Source organism: Talpa occidentalis, unplaced genomic scaffold (genome assembly GCF_014898055.3).
Source record: "Talpa occidentalis isolate TD23 unplaced genomic scaffold, MPIMG_talOcc4v2.1 talOcc4.3, whole genome shotgun sequence".
Taxonomy (NCBI): Eukaryota; Metazoa; Chordata; class Mammalia; order Eulipotyphla; family Talpidae; genus Talpa; species Talpa occidentalis.
The window spans coordinates 103,452,902-103,471,891 of NW_023603184.1; the positions used below are offsets into that span (position 1 = coordinate 103,452,902).

The window sequence follows — 18,990 nt, forward strand, 5'->3', positions numbered from 1 at the left end:
ATGGCACTTACTCTTCGTTTTATGTCCCCACTGCAACCATCTAATGTTTTTTAAAAAGTAAACACCTGCTTGAATTCTTGGAAAGTTCAGGGCATTTCAAAAAATACTTTCTGTTTGTGAATCAGAGTTAGAGTGTAGGGTCAAAAATTTATAAACCTCATTGTTTGCTTTGCTCAGCTGAATGGGGCATTTGAATTTTGGTGAAGAGTAAGAGTTCAGGCTTTAGGATATGTTTCAGGATCTGATGTTCTTGACTGCCTCCAGGTGCTTCCCTCCAGTCTTTATAATAAACAAAAATGCCTTAGAAGATTTCTCACTCTCAACAGCCACTAGGGGCATTTCATGTTCTATGAGAACTGCTACTATAGAGTGTTAGAACAGGATGGCTGTACATATAGTCGTTGGTGTATCAGGTTATTACAGTCTATGGGTTTGACCAACACTAAGCTATATTCGGTCATACATTCAAATTGTCTCATTTACCAGTGATAAAATGCACATCTCTTTAAAATGGTCTCCATGATCATTGATGATGAAGATGTTCTCTGCCTTGTATACTTGCTGCCCAAGCTGAATAGGTTTCCTTGTTGCCTATTTGTGTATTTCATAGTTACCTATAAAAGTTCAGTGATAGATTGCTGGTTTTACATTTAGTGTTTCAGTTATTTGCCTTTCTCCTGCTGTAATTTCTTTTAGAGTTGACTCTTTTTATTGCATTTATTGTGTTGAACCTCTCCATTACTGTGACTCCTCTTTGGAGGAACTGTATAAGCAACTTTAACAATTAAATATTGTGAATCAAAATATAAATTTTCACCCATCATTTATTAATCAGTGTAGGCCTTAAATGTAATGTCCTGTTTATGATCATAAATTAACTCCTATGAGCTTTCAGTTAGTTTTTGCTTACCTTCATGAGTAAACCCTGGTGTGTTGTTTTTCTTCTTGGTTGTATAGAGATTAACCATTCCAAGCAGCTGCCCCAGAAGTTTTGCTGAACTCTTACATGAATGCTGGGAAGCTGATGCCAAGGTATGTATATATTTGTTTGTTTGTTGTATTCAGAATTCTGAAGTTCTCCTTGCTTGCTTGACTTTGGGTTTTTAAAACCTGGGCTGATAAAATCCATGCGTTGCATGGCTGGCGTGAGCCCCGGGTTGGCTGTTCAGGCTTCCCCTTGACAACTGCTTATCTTGCTCCCTAGAAACTCTTCATTGCTGTTTTGTAGGCTATTGCAGTGGAGTTGGAAAAATCCCAAAACTTAGGCTTTCATGTGGTTATCACATTTGAGCCCATTTCCTTTCCCTGCAAAGATCATTTTAAGACTCTCACATTCGTATGGAAATATTTATAGATAAAATGATAGGCTAGTCTTGAATTTGCTTCAAAATAAAATAAAGGGAAATGGATGACGGCAGAGGTTAAACAAGATTGGCCATAATAATTTTTGAGGCTGAATGATAGGTATGTGGAGGTTCATATAATGAAAAGTTAAAAAGTAAAAGAGGCCTTTACAGATTAAACATTAGAATAAGAGAGAATTACATTCAAGAAAAAAAACCTAAAATTGTTGAAATCTGTCCAGTTTTTTATAGAAATATATATATGTTACAAACTGATCTTTTAAATAGAGATCTAAGAAGAAAAAAATTAGGAATGAAATTTCTTTCTTAACTTAAACCAGTTCTCCTCAGAACTCCCCCCCCCCCCCGCCCCAAGAAGAATTAATGACAGCATGTAGTCTTCTTCAGTGTGTTTCTCTCGTACAATAGCACAGCCAACCCTGGCGGCAGTGGCTCCTGTGCCCCGTGCCCCACGCACTCCCTGTTGGTTTGACCGGCCAGCACTTTGTTTTGGAAATTTAATGTTAGTTCTGCCCAGCTTTGTACATTTTATATTGGCCTCATAATCAGCAGCTTCAACCTTTGCTATCACTCCTGTTCATAAAATTACCTTCACTCTTCTTAAGTGTAAAGTCCTATATTTACTTAGTATTTTTTTTATTAAAGAACTTCACATTTTTAAATGTTAATATTTGTTGGGTTTTTTTTTTTTAGTATTTTATGACAATTTTGTGTAGATGTTTAGTTGTCTCTTTAGACCTTTTTGTTTTAGTATGTGATTATGCAGAATATGGGGATTTTTTTAAGCGTGAAGAGAAATGCCTGCCCAAAGCAACTAACCTAGTGGAAACTGTAAGCTTCTATTTGCCGACTTTCTCCAGGACATCCTGCCGAATGCTCTGACACCCTTTCTGTGCTCTTTCCTGCAGTTATGTGTCCCTTGTGGCATAAACAGTCATTTTGGCAGTACTTTTCTCTCCGACACTTAAAAAGAAATTTCACCTGAAATTATTTGCATTGGTACAACTAGATCTCTAGCATTGTGATTATATTTCAGAATGCAAAGCAGGTTTTTAATTTCTTAATCAGAAACTCTGCACCACATTAATTAAAATTCTAAGAACATACATTGATAGTGGATTAATTAAGATGGTGTAAACACCTAGTATATTAGGCCCAGCGTTGAGGCCATGAAGTTTGGCATGTTAACATGTTTTATCATGTTGGGGCCTCCCTAGTGGCACAAGGGGTTAAGACACAACCTATGAAGCTATCTGCAGCCACTGCAGCATGAGTTCGATCCCCAGCCAGGGAGCTACCCACATGATGTAGCAGACCTCTCCTGACTCGCCCACTGCTCCCCTCAGCAGTGTACTTCAGTCAGTCTGCCTGTTCTGTTCCCCATCTGTCTCTGGTGAATCTTCCCATTCCCCCTACCCCCCGCCATAGCTCTGGCCTGTACCCCAGTTCTTGTATGCATAAATAAATAAATCTTTAAAAAAAAAACATGTTTTATCATGCTAACACAAGGGGTCAGCTGACCAAAGGAATCTTGTATTCTTGCCAAGTGAAGTATAGAGAAAGTTTTAAATTGTTTTTGGTGCCTAAATTTATGACATTTTGTTCTAATAAAAAACGAATACATGTCCCCCATATCTGAGGTGATGGCATACCAAGCTGCACCCACATACCCGCTGGTTCAATGCTGATCTCCTCCAGACACACCTCGTAGCCCTCCATTCCCTCCTGGTACTCTCTTCCTTCTTTTCTTCGTGTCCCTCCCCCCATCATCATCAAGCCTTCCTGGGGTCTGCCCTTGCCCATACTTAGGACCTTTTTCCTAAACCACAGTCTAGGCTACTGCCTTACCTTGTTTTCAGAAACATCTTTTCTTCCTAAATGAACCACAAGCTCTATGAGTGAATAGTAGTAGTCCTTGTGAGTGTCTCCCTAAGCACCTTACATAAACTTAGTAAGTAAAATGCCCACTTTACTGTTAACTGAACTAATCAGGCAAAGATCTACTTCACGAGAGTCTCCATTTCAGTCTCCAGCTATAGTATGTGATCGGTCAACTGGAAGTTCATGCCTGGCCTATGCACATATATAGAACAAAAATAGTTAAAATATTTTCTTTTTGTTTCCAGCCCTTACACTTTAGAGTATTAACACATAGATTAAAGTATTCAGCTCACTTTTAGAAATATATTTTTGAGTAAGGGGGGGAAATGTTTACAAGTTGGTATTAGGTAAATGTCAGATCATTTGTCAGTGACTTATATCAGGTACTCAGAATATTTTATTAAGAAAAGAAGGGAGTAAAGATGGGTATTGGTTCATCCTACACTGACATTTCTAAATAGTGAAAAAAGGAACTAAAATCATAATTGTGATAGGAAGTGGTATTTATCTTCATGTGATAATATATTTTGAAAGCTTTAGGTCATATTCCTGGTGTCTGTAACTTGCCATCTGTGTGATACCACACAATTAATACTTTCCCAAGACTGACTTTCCTTATGTATAAGATGAAGATAACAAATATAGAAATAATGTATATAGATGCTTAATAAATTGTCCTGCCATGGCTTTTTAAGTAGGTAAACCCCACATAAAACCTAACAGGGACCTACTCCCTTCAGAGGGACTTCCATACGATCCAAGACCAAATGCTGTGTTCTGGAACTGGAATCCTCACAAAATATTCTTGCCACAAAATTCTGCAGGGTTGTTGCTTTTTAAATGTTCACTTTGATCACTTCTAACTATATATTCTAACTATAGAATTAAGGTCTCTTTTCTAAGGATGATTGCCATCCAATTACAGAAGAGTTTCACCTTATTTGAAGAATGATTAAATGTGGAGGAAAAACATTTTTCTATAAAAATTCATCAAGTCCTCCTGCTGCTTTTCCATGCAGAATGAAAATCCTTTATTTGTTGTATAATTACTTCCTATGCAAATGATTAAAACATTTTTCTTTTTGCAACCTGGCCTTTGTGGCAGAAATTAAAATGGGAACTAAGTCAAAAGAAGACAGAATATTTTCCAAATTTCCTATGTAAGGCATTTTCCTTTGTTTATTAGAACACTTAATACACAGCACAGAATTTAGCGACCTACGCCCTCTTTTTAAAAAAAACACACATCCACGGCTGCACATGTGTATGTGTGTCCTTAGAAAAGTATAATCGTGACAGAACTCAGAATAAATATCTCAGTTTTATATTCCTGAGAAATATAGCGTAGGAAGAACTCAAGTCCTGAGAGCAAGCCACCTCAACATTGTTCCTTCTTGTTTTTGTGCTCCTAAATTAAAATGCATGTTTTAATTACAGCAACTGTAATTTGTTCCAAAATGGTGTAATTATGAGGCATGATGAAGAGAGACTGTGCATCATCCTTTTATTATCTTTCTCCATTTCGGCTATAACCTTTTGTCTTAACCTTGGCTAGAACCTAAGCAGATAGGCTGGTGTAGTTACTGCTAGTTAAGGAGAAGCGGGGAGCCACTGCTTTTTAGTGTCTAGTAAACAGTTCCTTACAGTGTTCCAGCACCGATCTCATTGTAATGTGAAATAAACATTCAGAACAATGAAGTTATGATGGCCTTAAAATTGGAGAATTTTTTCTGACGACTGGCTTAGGAAATTTTATTAGTTCTGATATTAATAAGTAAATTTCCCCCTAACATTTTAGTATAAAATGTTTAAAACATACAGAAAAGTTGACATATTCTACAGTGAATGTTGATCTGCCCATCCAGACTCTACTACTTGCCTTCTACAACACTTTCTTTAACCCATAGTTAGGTTTTTAAATAATTTAACTTTTTAGGACTCCTAATCATATGTCAAAGAGAGAATTAATACTTTTCTTCCTGGAAGAAAAACTGTTATTTTTACAACATTAAACTGCATGTTAGAAAAATGTCAGTTTTTTCCTTTGAATAGTTGACTGAAAATAAAGAATATGTTTCCCTAATCCAGAGTGATCTGAAAGGTGTAAGTCAGGACATTGTATATCATATTTCATTTTGTTCTGGTGAGCTAATTACTATGTTTGTGGATTTTCTTTTATATTCTACTTTAAGTCCTGACAAGTGACTGTTTATTTTCTCTTCAGAAACGACCGTCTTTCAAGCAAATCATTTCAATTCTGGAGTCCATGTCAAATGACACTAACCTTCCTGACCAGTGTAACTCATTCCTGCATAACAAGGCAGAGTGGAGGTAGGCGGGCCTCCCCTGGGGTCCTGTGTCCTGACTTTGTGGGACCCATGGCTAGTTGCAGTACAGACAAGAACCAAAGAGCTTAATGATAGTCCTGATTTCTAAGCATGGTATAAAAATTGTTTTTTTTGTTTTAAAGATTTTTGGAGATCTAGTAAGTCCTCCATTTCATAGTTAAGCAGAAAAGAGTGTTGCTCTAAGCTTTGTTGCCTTATCCTATGTCTAAGCATTTGGAAAGAATATTGAAATCCTATCTTCTGAGACAAGAGACAGTTCCCAGACATTTCTCTGTACATACTATGTTAGGAAGCTTCGGCCTCTGTCTGGTGAGAAATAAAAATGCTTTTTCCCTTGACATTTGCAGAGCACTGTATCTATTGGTGGGGAGGCAGGGAGACAACCAAAACACTTTTAAAAGGAAAGTTTTGGTGTCATAAATCCTGTTAGATTTTGTCAATTGTAAAACAAACTTTGTAATGAGACAATTGTATTGTATGAGTGGAAGAAGTAAACCTGGGATGAGATATTTGAGCCAGGTCACGTGATGCACTAATATAAATAGCATGTTTGGGAGCTGACATTATTCCTCCCTGACTCAGCAGAGATTTGAGTAACTTCATCTCTGCTCCTGGTCGGGGTGGTGTAACATGACTCCTTACGCCACCTGCTGTTGCCAAATGAAAACTGCATGCACCTTGAAAATAGGACTGACTTGTTTACTGCTGTCATTAGGCATTTCTCTGAACTTACTGGTTGATTGGTGTTTTACAATAACCTTATTTATTTTTATTCTGTGAAATATCTATCTAGGGCAAGTGAGTTGATTGAATTTTTATATAGGGATAAAAAAAAACTACTATATTCTCTGATCTAGGTATGAGTGACTTTGTTGTAGACTGAAATAATGAACATAACAAACGTGTGTGTAATATTTTTTCTCCTACTATAAAAAATCAACACATTTAATCAGATCACTCCCATTTAAAATCCATATATCTGCACTATTAGGACAAAACCTAAAATATTTAAAACTCGTGAGACCTTCTGTGCTCTGGCCTCAACAGCCTCATTTTCACGGCATCATTCCATCCCTTAAATTCTGCCTTTAGGACCCTCAAAAAAATGCATATTTTTTTCCTTACTCAGAATCCTGGCAATTGTGGTTTCTTCTGTTTAGTACTCATTCCGTTTAAGGGCACACCACCCCTGATACCCACACCCAATCTTAGCTCCTATGTGTCATTCAGATAGCTGCAATAACATGTCCCCAGAAGTGTCTCCTGACTCCAGACCAGATGAGGTTCTGCCCTGTGTGGTCTGACAGCATCTCCTTTGTAGCCACTATTGCTGCTGGATTAATAAGCAGTTCTATAGCTTTTCCTTTAATGTGTATCTCACTGGCTAAAATATAAAGAGTCAGATAATCTCCTTTGTTCATCACTGTAACTGTGGCACCCAGAAGGGGCCTTGAACCAGCAGTTGCTCAAGAAATATTTGGGGAAGGCAACACTGTGGTCATAACAATGTGAAAAGACATTATGATATTACACACAAGAGAATGTGACTATATAAGGTGATTTGTTGGCAGTGATGCCTGTGTTTCTTTAATTCATTCATTCATTCATTCAGATATTCCCTGAGCCTCTGCTGGGGCCAGGTGCCTTCTAGGTATTGGGTGTGGTGATGAGGCAGAAGGTTCTCAGCGCGCTTGCAATGTTCACCGTTACTACTAAATATAAACTTACTCATAACGACTTCATTACTATTTTAATAAGTGTTATGACAGTGGGTGTGGATGTCTGAGTATATAAACATGGAATCTAATGTAGTCTGAGGAGATGATATAAAGGACGATTCTTCTGAAAGGCTATTTAATCCTCTATCTAAAGGATCAGGTGGATTTGAGGATGACTCAATATAATTGAAATAGGGTGTCTTTTTTTTAAAAAGATTTATTTATTTGTTTTGTTTGTTTGTTTGTTTGTTTATACAAGCACTGGGTACAGTCAGAAGCGCGGGAGGGTGAGAGAATTCACCAGAGTCAGAGCAGAGAGTAGAACAGGCAGACCGATGAAGTACACTGCTGAGGGGAGCAGTGGGTGGCAGGAGAGGTCTGTGCGCCATGTGGGACTCTCACCGCCGGCCGGGGATCAAACCGGTGCTGCAGAGGCTGCGGGCAGCTTCGCAGCCCAGCGCTCAACTGCTGTGCCACCGGGGAGGCCCTGAAATAGGGTGTCTTTTAAAATATGTCAATGAAATATGAAAATAGAAAGTTGTAAAGTTTCCAAATAAAATTGTAAAGCCTTCTTATGGCAAAAGCAATAACCATCACAAATGAATTGGCAGGACCAATGTCATCCTGTTAAAATCTTTTTCCCCCTATATGGCTGTCTTTCAGGAACTAGTTAATCCTGAGAGCTGGAAAGAGAAGATATTGATAGATCTTTCCCTGAACCCCTAAACCACAGTTTGAGAAGCAGCAGAATTGTTTTAACTAAACTTGACAGCTGGTTGAAAACATGGGGAAGAATAATAATATTGACTGCAATAATATCAGGGAGCACAGCACAGCTGTAATATATTATGTTCCTACCGGATGCTTGTACTTTTTTTAGATTATCTTTTTTTTTTTTTTTAAGATTTATTTATTTATTTATACAAGCACTGGGTACAGTCAGAAGCGCGGGAGGGTGAGAGAATTCACCAGAGCCAGAGGGGAGAGCAGAACAGGCAGAAGGACCGAAGTACACTGTTGAGGGGAGCAGCGGGCAGCAGGAGAGGTCTACGCGCCATGTGGGACCCTCGCCCATAGGCCGGGGATTGAACTGGCACGCAGAGGCTGCAGGCAGCTTCGCACCCAGCACTCAACCGCTGCACCACTGGGGAGGCCCTAGATTATCTTTTTTAATCCACATGGCGGCCCTAAATTATATCATGGATGCAAAAACCAAGGTCTGAGCAGGTCGGATACCTGCCTAGGTCATGCAAGGCAGAACCCTGGTGGAGCCCGGCGGGTCTGGGTCATAGACCTGGGTGGCTCATGTGCTGCGCCATTCCTCGCTGGACTTGTGGCTGGTGCCATATGCCACCCACTCATCAGCAAGCACTGTTCCCTTGACCACATTCTGTTTTAGTGACGGAAAATATTACAGGGCTTGATCATTTTAGGTTATTAGGGCAAAACCACTGTGTCACTCAATATGCCACGTGCTGAAAAGAATCAAATGTCTTGTCGGCTCATCTGGATATTTCCAAGGACAAGACATTCCGACTGCTCCTCTATTTGTCCTGACTGTGTTTGGTGTCTGAAGCCATTGACTCGTGTAGTCTGATTCCAGTCCTGCTCTGGTGTTTCTGGCTAATGCTTGTTTTCTAGTAGAGCCTCCTCTACACATAGACCAGATGGAGCACTTCGTTTCAGAGAATGTAATGACTATATGGAAAATTCCTTTAAAGCTAAGTTATTAAAAACCACACAAATTCTCTTCTTTCCTTTGACCTGATAAATGATATGTAAGAAACCTAACATCAGACCCTCCCTGCTTTCTGTGTCTTCAGCTTGTCTCTCTCTGGGGATCTGGCAATAAAGGTGGTGAGCATTCAGAGTGGAAAATGTATCATCCCGTCAGTTACGTTGTGTCGTCCCTACCCCACATGACCATGCACAGACCTGAGGAGCCTTCCCTGAGTGGGCACCCGGTGCTATGGTGGAGCATGACACCTGTGTCTCTTGACAAGCATTTCGTTGGCTGTGTTCTTTCTTGGTGACCAAAATACTGTCACAGCAACATGTCTTCCTTAAAAAAAAAATAAAAAAAAGTTCACATTTGCAATTTGGATATTAGCACAAATCATTTAATATGGAATAGTAAATTTAATATAACTACTATATATCTCTCATATCATATACATGATATCGCTGTTTTTACCAAATTGGCATTTGATTGATTGATTGATTTTCAATTTTTTTTAATGAAGTGCCATTGTTTTACATCCTTGTTAACAAATGAACTTTTATTTTGAAGGAAGTCTGTCTAATGAAAGACGATAACTACAGCTCATTGTTAGTATTTTGCACACAGAAAATTGATACTTGTTGAAGGTCAACTTTGGTTGGATAAGTCAGGAAGGGAAAGCTATCAGATGATTTCACTCATCTGTGGACTAGAACCAAAAAAACATACAGAGGCCAAATGCAGCAGGAGTAAATCTTGGACTTTGTGAAGGAATTTATTGGTTACTAGAGGGGATGTGAGGGAGGGAGACATAAGGGGTTGTGTTAGCACCAGTAGTTTAGTGAAGGGTGAGCGGAACACAAGCACATGAGGGAGAGCAAAACTGTAACTCCAAAATTTAAAAAAAAAAATTTTAAATGCAGTGACCTAACAAAACCCTTCTTTTTCATCAACTAAACCACTTAAACTGCATTTTGTAGAACAAAAGGGTGATGTAAATGCACCAACAGATGCATTTAAGGCAAAACAAGGCATCACAAAAACTAAGGAGAAGGAACAACAGGGAGTAGCCACCTCTGTGTTGACCTCCAGAACTGGGTTAATCTCTCAGTGGCACATCACCTCCAACACTGCAGTCAGGTCCCTGAGCATCTGGGGGAGCAGTGTTGGGAAACTAGGCCTGAAGAGGCAGCTTGAGGGAGCCTATTTACTCAGTCAGTGGCTTTTTCTGTGTCACAGCTTTCGGCTTGCTTAAGTGTTGATCTGTTTTCCAGAAGGGCTCAAAATCACAGTGGGCTCCCAGAGCTGGAACTCAAGATGAATCCTTGGCTTAAATCACAAGTGAAATTGAATGTGTTGGCCATTTACCATGATCAAAAAGAACACCAGTGAGCTCAGTATCCCTGGCAGGAGAGTTGAGACATGGTTGGCAGAAGCAACACGTCGGCGGCGGCCCAGCCCGCTCTGCTCCTCCTTTCGCCTCCTAGTCCTTACTGGAAATGGCTCCTTTCATTCTGAATCCTCCATTTGAAAAATCAGACATAAACTTTCCAACGGCATAAAATTGTTGTAAGAAATACCAGGGATAAAATTTGGGTTTGACATTATTCTGAAAGATTGCTGATTTAGTTCCTTTCTTTAGGGACTGTAATATGACATATTATTTTATAATTTTCCAATGGCACCAATAAAAGAGACAGGGCTGACAGCAGATACCTTTACGCTTACCTACTTCCCTTGCCCTGAGGTACTTTTTAGATATCCAGTACAGTGTTCGGTCCAGACTCAATAGCGCCCCCTGAATTGGGTTTAGCTAGTTAACACCCAGAGCCTTCTTGTTTTCATCCTCTTAGTTTTCTTCTACACGGACATTGGAATAACCTGTCTATTTATCTTGATTTTCCCTGGAAATAAAAAGATGTCCTTTTATTACATATATTAATTTAAATCTGTGGGCTCCTGCCCACAGTTAAGGTCTCAGCCAGATGCATGCAGCCAGTAATGCAGGTTTGACTCAGGGGACCTGAGAGCTGCTGTTGGCACCTCTCAGTTGCTAGCCTACAACAGCCACCTGTTTCCAGTTTCTTCCTTCTGCCTTCTTCTCTGTGTGCCTCCACCAGCCCTTCCTTCCCCTGCGCTCTGCCTCTCTTTCTCTCCCTCTCCCTCTCTCTAGTTCTCTTGCTGTCTTTCTCGTTAGTGTTGCTTTTCTCAGGGGCTCTTCAGACACTACAGAGAAAGAGCTTACAGTTTCCAAAACATAAATTTAACTTGGTGACAGAAAAATTCATGCTGAGCCCTCTTACTACTTTCAGTTCATTGTGTGGTATAAAGGGCATTTTTTTTATAACTGCACATACTGTTCCACCTTGTGAGGTTACTCAGCCTATAGAGACTAAGGAGGGAAACAAACACCTTTTAAAATGATTAGAATTAGGACCTCCCTGGTAGTGCAAGGGGTTAAGCACAGCACGTTGAAGCAATCCGCAGCTCCGCAGCCTCTGCAGCACTAATTCGAATTCGATCCTCGGCCCACCAGGGAGCAACCCACATGGCGCAGCAGACCTCTCCTAACTTGCCCGCTGCTCCACTCAGCAGTGTACTTCGGTCAATCTGCCTGTTCTGTTCCCCACTCTGTCTCTGGTAAATCCTCTCACCCCCCCACATCTCTGGCTTGTACCCCAGCTCTTGTATGCATAAATAAATAAATCTTAAAAAATAAAATAAAATGATTAGAATTAAACCTTAATTTAACTTAGAATGCTAGAGATCATCTGACTCAGGATTTCTGACACTTTAAATTTACCTGGAATTCCTTTACTAATTACTAGAAAATCTGGGTTCCACTCAGCCCTACTGAATCATGAACTCTTAAGAAGAGTCCTTGAATTGTGTGTTTCATTGTAGTTTTTTAAACAAACCGTCTAGAAAAGGAGGTTGGGGAACACAGAGGGGAGGGGGACCCAGTGGTCTATCAGTGGAGGATTATTGGTGCTGTGATGGTAGGCGTGGTGTGATAACTTACATTTGTCAAGGAATGAACCTCTACACCTAAAACATACAGTGCTGTAAATCAGTGTTACCACAATAAACATAATCTTTAAAAAAAAGTTTAATTACAAATTTTAGCCTTTAACTTTGATTAGCATCCTGAATGACCCAGTAAGTATTTAGTAACTCTTGAGCAGAGCTGAGACTTAAAACAGTTATTCCTATGTAGGTGTGAAATTGAAGCAACACTTGAGAGACTGAAGAAACTAGAACGTGATCTCAGCTTTAAAGAGCAGGAGCTCAAAGAACGAGAAAGACGCCTGAAGATGTGGGAGCAAAAACTGACTGAGCAGTCAAACACCCCGGTGAGTGTCCCCCAAGTGGTCAGCTTACTTCCCATCCCCTTAGAGCCCTGGCTTAGCATGGAGCATGGCAACTCTCCTGCCTTCCTCCCGCTGCCACCTCCTCACTTCTTGCCTTATGCCTGTGTATTAAAGGGCCTGCATTTATACTCAAGTAGTGCTCATAACTAATTTCAATTAACACGTTGCCAGAAATTTAGAAGAAGAGCTTACCCTACTTCTGGTTCTTTCCCTAAGATCTTTGACTCTGTCAGTGTGTTTGTATATTAGAATTACAAAAATAAAGTCTAATGTATTTTCACACCATCTGTTAGGTTCCAGCACATATGCCTAATGCTAATTAATTCTTTATAGTTCATCAGTAATTATTCAATGAATACCAAGGCAGCTAGCTGTCTGAGAAAGTCTTTGAGGTATCAGAACTTTACCAAGTTTTCCTTGTAAAACAGAGCTATAATATAAATTAAAAATGACATATAAATGATAAGCAATAATATATTTTACCCAATTTAGTGTTGTGATCCTGGATAAAAAAAAGATTGGGAAAAAAGAACAAGTTTCCAATATTTACTATGCCTAGGAATTATCTTGATTTTTCCCAAGTCTTGCATTTAGAGGAATATTGAATTTCTATTTAATGATTTTGCTATTTAAACACTAACCTTGAGCTTACATGCTGATATGATATATTAAAGTCTAATCCAATTTCAGCATTCTTACCTGATTTAAATGATCCATCCTTTGGAAAATTAAGTATAAATTTATCATTGGTTTTCTGAGGTTTCTATATTTTTCCACTTTAAAATCACAGCTAATCATAAATTAAAAGTAAACTTATATATTTAAAATTCATAAATATTCTTCACTTTGTGAGCTTCAAAAACCTTTTCGGTTTTTAAAAGTCTTAATTTCCATTAAGCAACCAATGTCCAATTACAAAGTGTTTTCCAATATCTACAGAATAAAATAGATTGCATCCATTTACAACGGATGTGGAGAAGCAACCCGATATCCAAAACAGGAAAATATAAGATTCAATTTTTTCCAAAAATGAGTGGTTATCCAGGGAATCCCAAAGTAAGAGCTGAATTGCTGCACATGAGGTTGGTTGGCATGGGACACTTAAAAAGGTACCAAGTTGATCAATTCAGTGAATGTAACTTGGCTGTCAAGAAAGAAGTCAAGGGAAGTTTCTTTTCTGGTTGAATTGATACCAACAGACAGACGCAGAAATCACCCTACGGATCTGCACGCTCAGAGCTCATGAGAGGCAGAAAATACAGTCTTGTCCCTAGAACACGTCTTCTGAAGTCTGAGGGTTGGGGTTTATTTTTTTTTTTTTTTTTGGTTTTTTTTTTTTTTTGGAGTATATTGAAATCTTAAGCTATAAAGCACTGCATGGCTTGACTCTAAAGGTAGCGTTATTTTTTTAAAAAAGCCTAAACTACCTATTAAAGTATGCTTTAGAACCTTTCTTTGGTTTATTGGCATTAGTTTTGCTAAGAAATTATGGGCTGCCTTGTGCCCGTTGTTGCTATGAGTAACGTAGTTGTGTAGTAAATAATGAAACACTGTGAGAGCTCAGTAGGTTGTGTGCTTGCGTTTTAACTGCAGAGAAGTTTCTGTGAAGGAGCCGCTCTGAGGGCTCCGCCTAACAATGGACAGCACACAGCCCACCGTGATGAGATTGTCTGCCTTTTTCTCCATATCAGGGCTAAGTTTTCTTTCTTGACAGTTCTTGCTTTTAATGTCTCTTCTGCTTAGTGCTGATATTTCTGAAGGAAAGAAAGTTTGTGCTCAGGTATTTAATAAGTAGCTGTTTTCTTTCATTCTCACATCAGTTTCTAGTTGGCTTTAAATGAGGTTTCTTAGAGAGAGATAAAAATAAGCCCTCTAAAAAGGAGGTGGCTGGAGGTTTACATTTACTATGTGTAGCTTCATTTTAATTATAAAAGTTTAATATATACATAACGTCATTAAAATATTGTATTGTTGGATTTATTTCAAGGACACGATTTACTTTCCTGAAATTAAAACATCAGTTAAAGATAGGTGGAAAGGTGAATTCTCCATACCTGTTTGTCGAGGTTTGTTTTTTTTTTTAATTTTTGTAGTAGTTTGATAGAAAAATTTGTTTATTTTACAAATAAGCTCGTTTGAGAGAGAGACATTTGTTGAGATCTTAAGAATATAATGCGGTGTGAGATAGCATCCATGAAGCAGTAAAAAGGCAACAAAGAGTTCTTGAGAGGATCTAACAATGGAGAATAAATTTGAGAAGCTGGGACATTTCCATGGAAAATAACATCCAGTTTCCAATGTTAAAAAATTTAGAGTAGTTTTTTTTTTCTTCTGTATACTTTTTAGCCAAATAATATGAAATTCTTATTGAAACAGCAACTCTGGAGATCTTTTCTTGGTAGAGTGAGATATTTTATTTTTTTAGACTCTGCTTCAACTTCAATTTTAAAATGGGGAAATTGGCCCAAAAAAGTAATGTTATTCCCTGAATGTAAAGGTTATCAGAGAATATATCATTTGTACATTGTTTATCATAAATTTACTTACATTTAAACAACATTAATGATGTAAGCCTTAATTTGTTTATATCTCAGAAGAGGCAGCAGTACTTTTCTATTCTAAAACTTTACCCCTGAAATGAATGTGAAATGAATGAATATGGAAATAGGTGGGCTGTTCAAAACAATTGCATAAGGTAGAAGAGAATGTCTATGTCCATCTTGAGAAGGAGAATCTCTTGGACAACATTCTGCTAACAGAAAGAAATATACACAGTAGAGAACAGAAGTCACAATTTAAGTTAATATTCCTTCCCTTTCTCCCAATTTCCCTATGTATTTGTATATTTGTTTATAACTTAAATGTTAGACACTGAATCAGGAATTTATCCCCAAGTGAAACTTCTCATAAACTGAGTAATAGTGTTCCATCCTATTTGGCTATACTAAATAATAGATGAAACAAGTGAATTCTAGACTCATTTTTAGTTATAACCAAATACTAATCTAGCTGAAAAGGTAGTTAATGACTCAGATTTCCCTAGACCTGCATGGACTGTGGAACTGTTTTCATGCTTGCCTTAATCTTTCCTTGTTTGATACATGGTTTATTGATTTTCACTGGCAATTTAATCACTACTTAATTTCTTTTTAATATAATGCTTAACTAAATGTTTCTGTGTGATAGTCAAATTGGGAAAAATTAAGAGAAATCTGAAAACTGTTTTGTTTTAAGCCAAATGAAGGCTTAAAACTTGCAACTTTCTTTCTATTTGAAATCCGGCTTGCTGTGGTGCTTTGCAAACTTTTGGTTGTGATTTACTCTATCATTTATAAATTAGGACAAATGCACTGGAGCCAAACCTGCTATTTAATGGGTTCTCACATCATTCCCTACATTCGTTTATTTTACTAATCATTTACCTTCTGTGCAGTAGCCACTAATTTTGTGGTATCTGTTTCCTTTATTTAAATTGGTTCTAATTTCTCTTTTTACTTCTGTCCTTTCTTCCCTGTGATAGCTTCTCTTGCCTCTTGCTGCAAGAATGTCTGAGGAGTCTTACTTTGAATCTAAGACAGAGGAGTCAAACAGTGCAGAGATGTCTTGTCAGATCACAGCAGCAAGTAACGGGGAGGGCCATGGCATGAACCCCAGTCTGCAGGCCATGATGCTGATGGGCTTTGGGGATATCTTCTCAATGAACAAAGCAGGAGCTGTGCTGCATTCTGGGATGCAGATAAACATGCAAGCCAAGCAGAATTCCTCCAAAACCACATCTAAGAGGAGGGGGAAGAAGGTCAACATGGCCCTGGGGTTCAGTGATTTTGACTTGTCAGAAGGTGATGATGATGATGATGACGGTGATGAGGAGGATAATGACGTGGATAATAATAGTGAATGAAAGCAGAAGGCAAAGTAATGAAATTCACTGTTTGGAAAAACAAAAGAAACTTGTTATCTCAGTCTACAAAATCTAGTAAGGAGTTAGAAGAAAACCAAGCACTGCATTTTCAGGCCAATCATTTACATAATAGTCATTTTTCTATTAGTTTTACGTTTGATTTGTTTCTGCTTACAGAAAAATACGGGGGGGGGGGGGAATTAAGCCAAAAAGGTACATTTGATGAATCAACAAATGTGGTGCCTGATTATAGAAATTTGTGATTCTGTATGCAATTTTGGTATTTTTTTTTAGTTACTGACATTCTGTTTTTTTTTAAATGAATATATTGTAGTTTGTTTTTTATTTGATTTGATTTATTCAGTTGTTTAACAAAACTTACATTTTGAACAAGCACTCTTAACTCTAAATCTTCTTTGACACTTGATGTTCTCATAACGTATGACTTTTTTCCCTTGTGGTAATACACTGTACTGTCAGAAATAATTGGTAGCAACTACAAAATCCAACAATAAAAAAATGGAGATGAAAATTTATAACAAATGCCTCTTCAGAAATACCTAAATGCTAAGAATTTCAATACTTAATAACACAGCTACTCAAAACCATACCTGAGAGATGTTCTCAATAATACATGTGAAGGAGAAATACTCTAATTTGAAACCAAACAGCAGATGTTTGCAGGCTTTCCTAACAGTGCCAGCCCTGGAAACTTCTTAACTATAACACACTGTCATGTAAGGCTTACCTTATACTTCATACAAAGAGAGAGGTGGTCTTCCTTCCAGGAAGTGCAAGTGTGGATACAGGCTGGTCTATGCTTTCAGGAAGAAGGTGGGTGTGTGTGTGGGTGTGGGTGTGTGTGCACGTGCATTTGTGTTTTCCAGAGGTATCTAATAATTCTGGATTCTAAACAGATGTATAGAGGGAACGAAATGTTATAAAAGGAATAGCAAAGATCAGTTATCCTCACTTTCGCTAAAGTGCAGGCTGAAAAGACTCCTATTTATATCAAATCTAGCCTTTCAGAGCTGTGTGTTCTGGTCCTTGATTCTGCCAGACTGGTGTTAACGAGAATAGATACAGACACAGATCTGCAGACCTGGCTAGCCAGAGAGATATTCTCAGAATGTTATCACATATTTGTCAAGCTTACTTAAGGTCTAAAACACTGCTTTTAAAAAAAAGAAAAACTTTTTTTCCCCCCAGCCTAAATGAGAAAGTATATTCATTTGATTCTTTAATCAAAGTACCTTTGATAGTTCCTTTAGGGAAGTTTTGAGAAAGATATCATCATAGATCTGTTACCTAATACTATTTATAAGTATATTCAGTCATAAAAAACCTCTTGTGATTTGAAGTATGGTATGCTTCTGACTCTTGCTAAGAAGTGAAAAAGAACCCCAATAGTATACTGTGCCAACTTTATTGGAGAAAAATAACTAATCAAATGGTCTGGGTGTGAAATGTAGAAGAGTCTCAATAGCCTAGTGATAAAGAGGTCCAAGTGAGATCATAACTCAAAATCCTGGGTCCACTTGCTCTGCAATCTTAGGCAAATCATTTAATCTGTGTGTGTCTTCTCAAGCAGAATGGAGAAAAGTACCCACTTCAGAAGACTGTTATGAAAAGCAAATTAAATAATATGTGTAAAGCACTCGCAGAATCAGGCCCGTGGTCTATTAATGTCATCAGTTAAAGTTAGCTACTAGTAATTATGCCAGTGAAAAGACATGAAAAAATAAGTGGTTTCAGTAAACTTCTAGAAAACAAAACTGTCAATTTCAAGTGATACTTGTTTAGTAGTATGAAATGAAATTAAACGTGGAAAACTTTCAGGAAAGATGCAGAGAATGTTCTCAGAATGTAAGCTGTGCAAACGGATTTAATCTGTTGATCTGTTTGACTATGAATCCTGGTAGGTTTGCCTAGTCTAAAGTGTTTGCTACCTTCATCTAAGTAAACACAGAAAAGGTAGGTAAACCTTCCCGCCCTGGAAGTGGGGCTCCCACATAACTAATGTGCTGACTATGCATGAACATAAGAAGGCTGCCTGCCTGTGCTTAGACATAAAGAAGAACTCCCTGACACAAGCCCCAGTCCTCAAGCAGAAAACCTTGGACTGGAACAGAAGGGACAGTTTTCAACTCTGGACTTCCCAGCATGCCCTGGGGCATGCCCAGCAGCATGAAGGAGGGAGCCAAGGACAGTAGTTTAAAAGCTTCTTCCCAGCAAAGACAACATCATTCATTCCACAAATATCCATTGAGACCCTTCTCTGTGCCAGGTACTGTTCTAGGAGCAGCCAAATATCTTTGCACTCATGGAGCTAACATACTAGCGAGTGGAGATGGACAGTAAATAAGACAAATGTATAAGACAATGTATAAACATTTGGTAAGTGCATGCTGAAAAATGAAGCAGGAAAGGAGAAAATGGCACTCAGGGGAGTGTTGTAGTTTTTTGAGTGAGGTCAGGAAAGGCCTCAGTGATAGGGAATTTCTGTTGACTAATTTTAGGACCTGCACTTTTTGTCAGAATGTAAACCTTGCCTCCCACTTGAATAATCAGTAATACGTTTAAAACATATTCTAAATGAATCTGCATTTTTTTCTTAATTTACACATAAATCTCTTGATTACACATAAATAAAATTACATTACTAGCCAAATAAGCTCCAAAGAGAA

At 38.2% G+C, this 18,990-nt stretch overlaps 1 protein-coding gene across 3 annotated transcripts in view; it reads left to right on the forward strand.

Moving 5' to 3' along the window:
• Positions 1–18,990, forward strand: part of MAP3K20 (mitogen-activated protein kinase kinase kinase 20) — a 170,396-nt gene that overhangs the window by 107,521 nt on the left and 43,885 nt on the right. For 2 of the 3 annotated variants that reach the window (XM_037523556.2, XM_054699868.1), the window contains exons 9-11: positions 958–1,032; positions 5,470–5,576; positions 12,249–12,384. In XM_037523556.2, the coding sequence (XP_037379453.2) occupies positions 958–1,032; positions 5,470–5,576; positions 12,249–12,384 (318 nt within the window). Of the gene's footprint in view, positions 1–957; positions 1,033–5,469; positions 5,577–12,248; positions 12,385–15,922; positions 16,343–18,990 lie in introns of those variants that run through there. The other variant, XM_054699869.1, reaches the window with a different exon arrangement.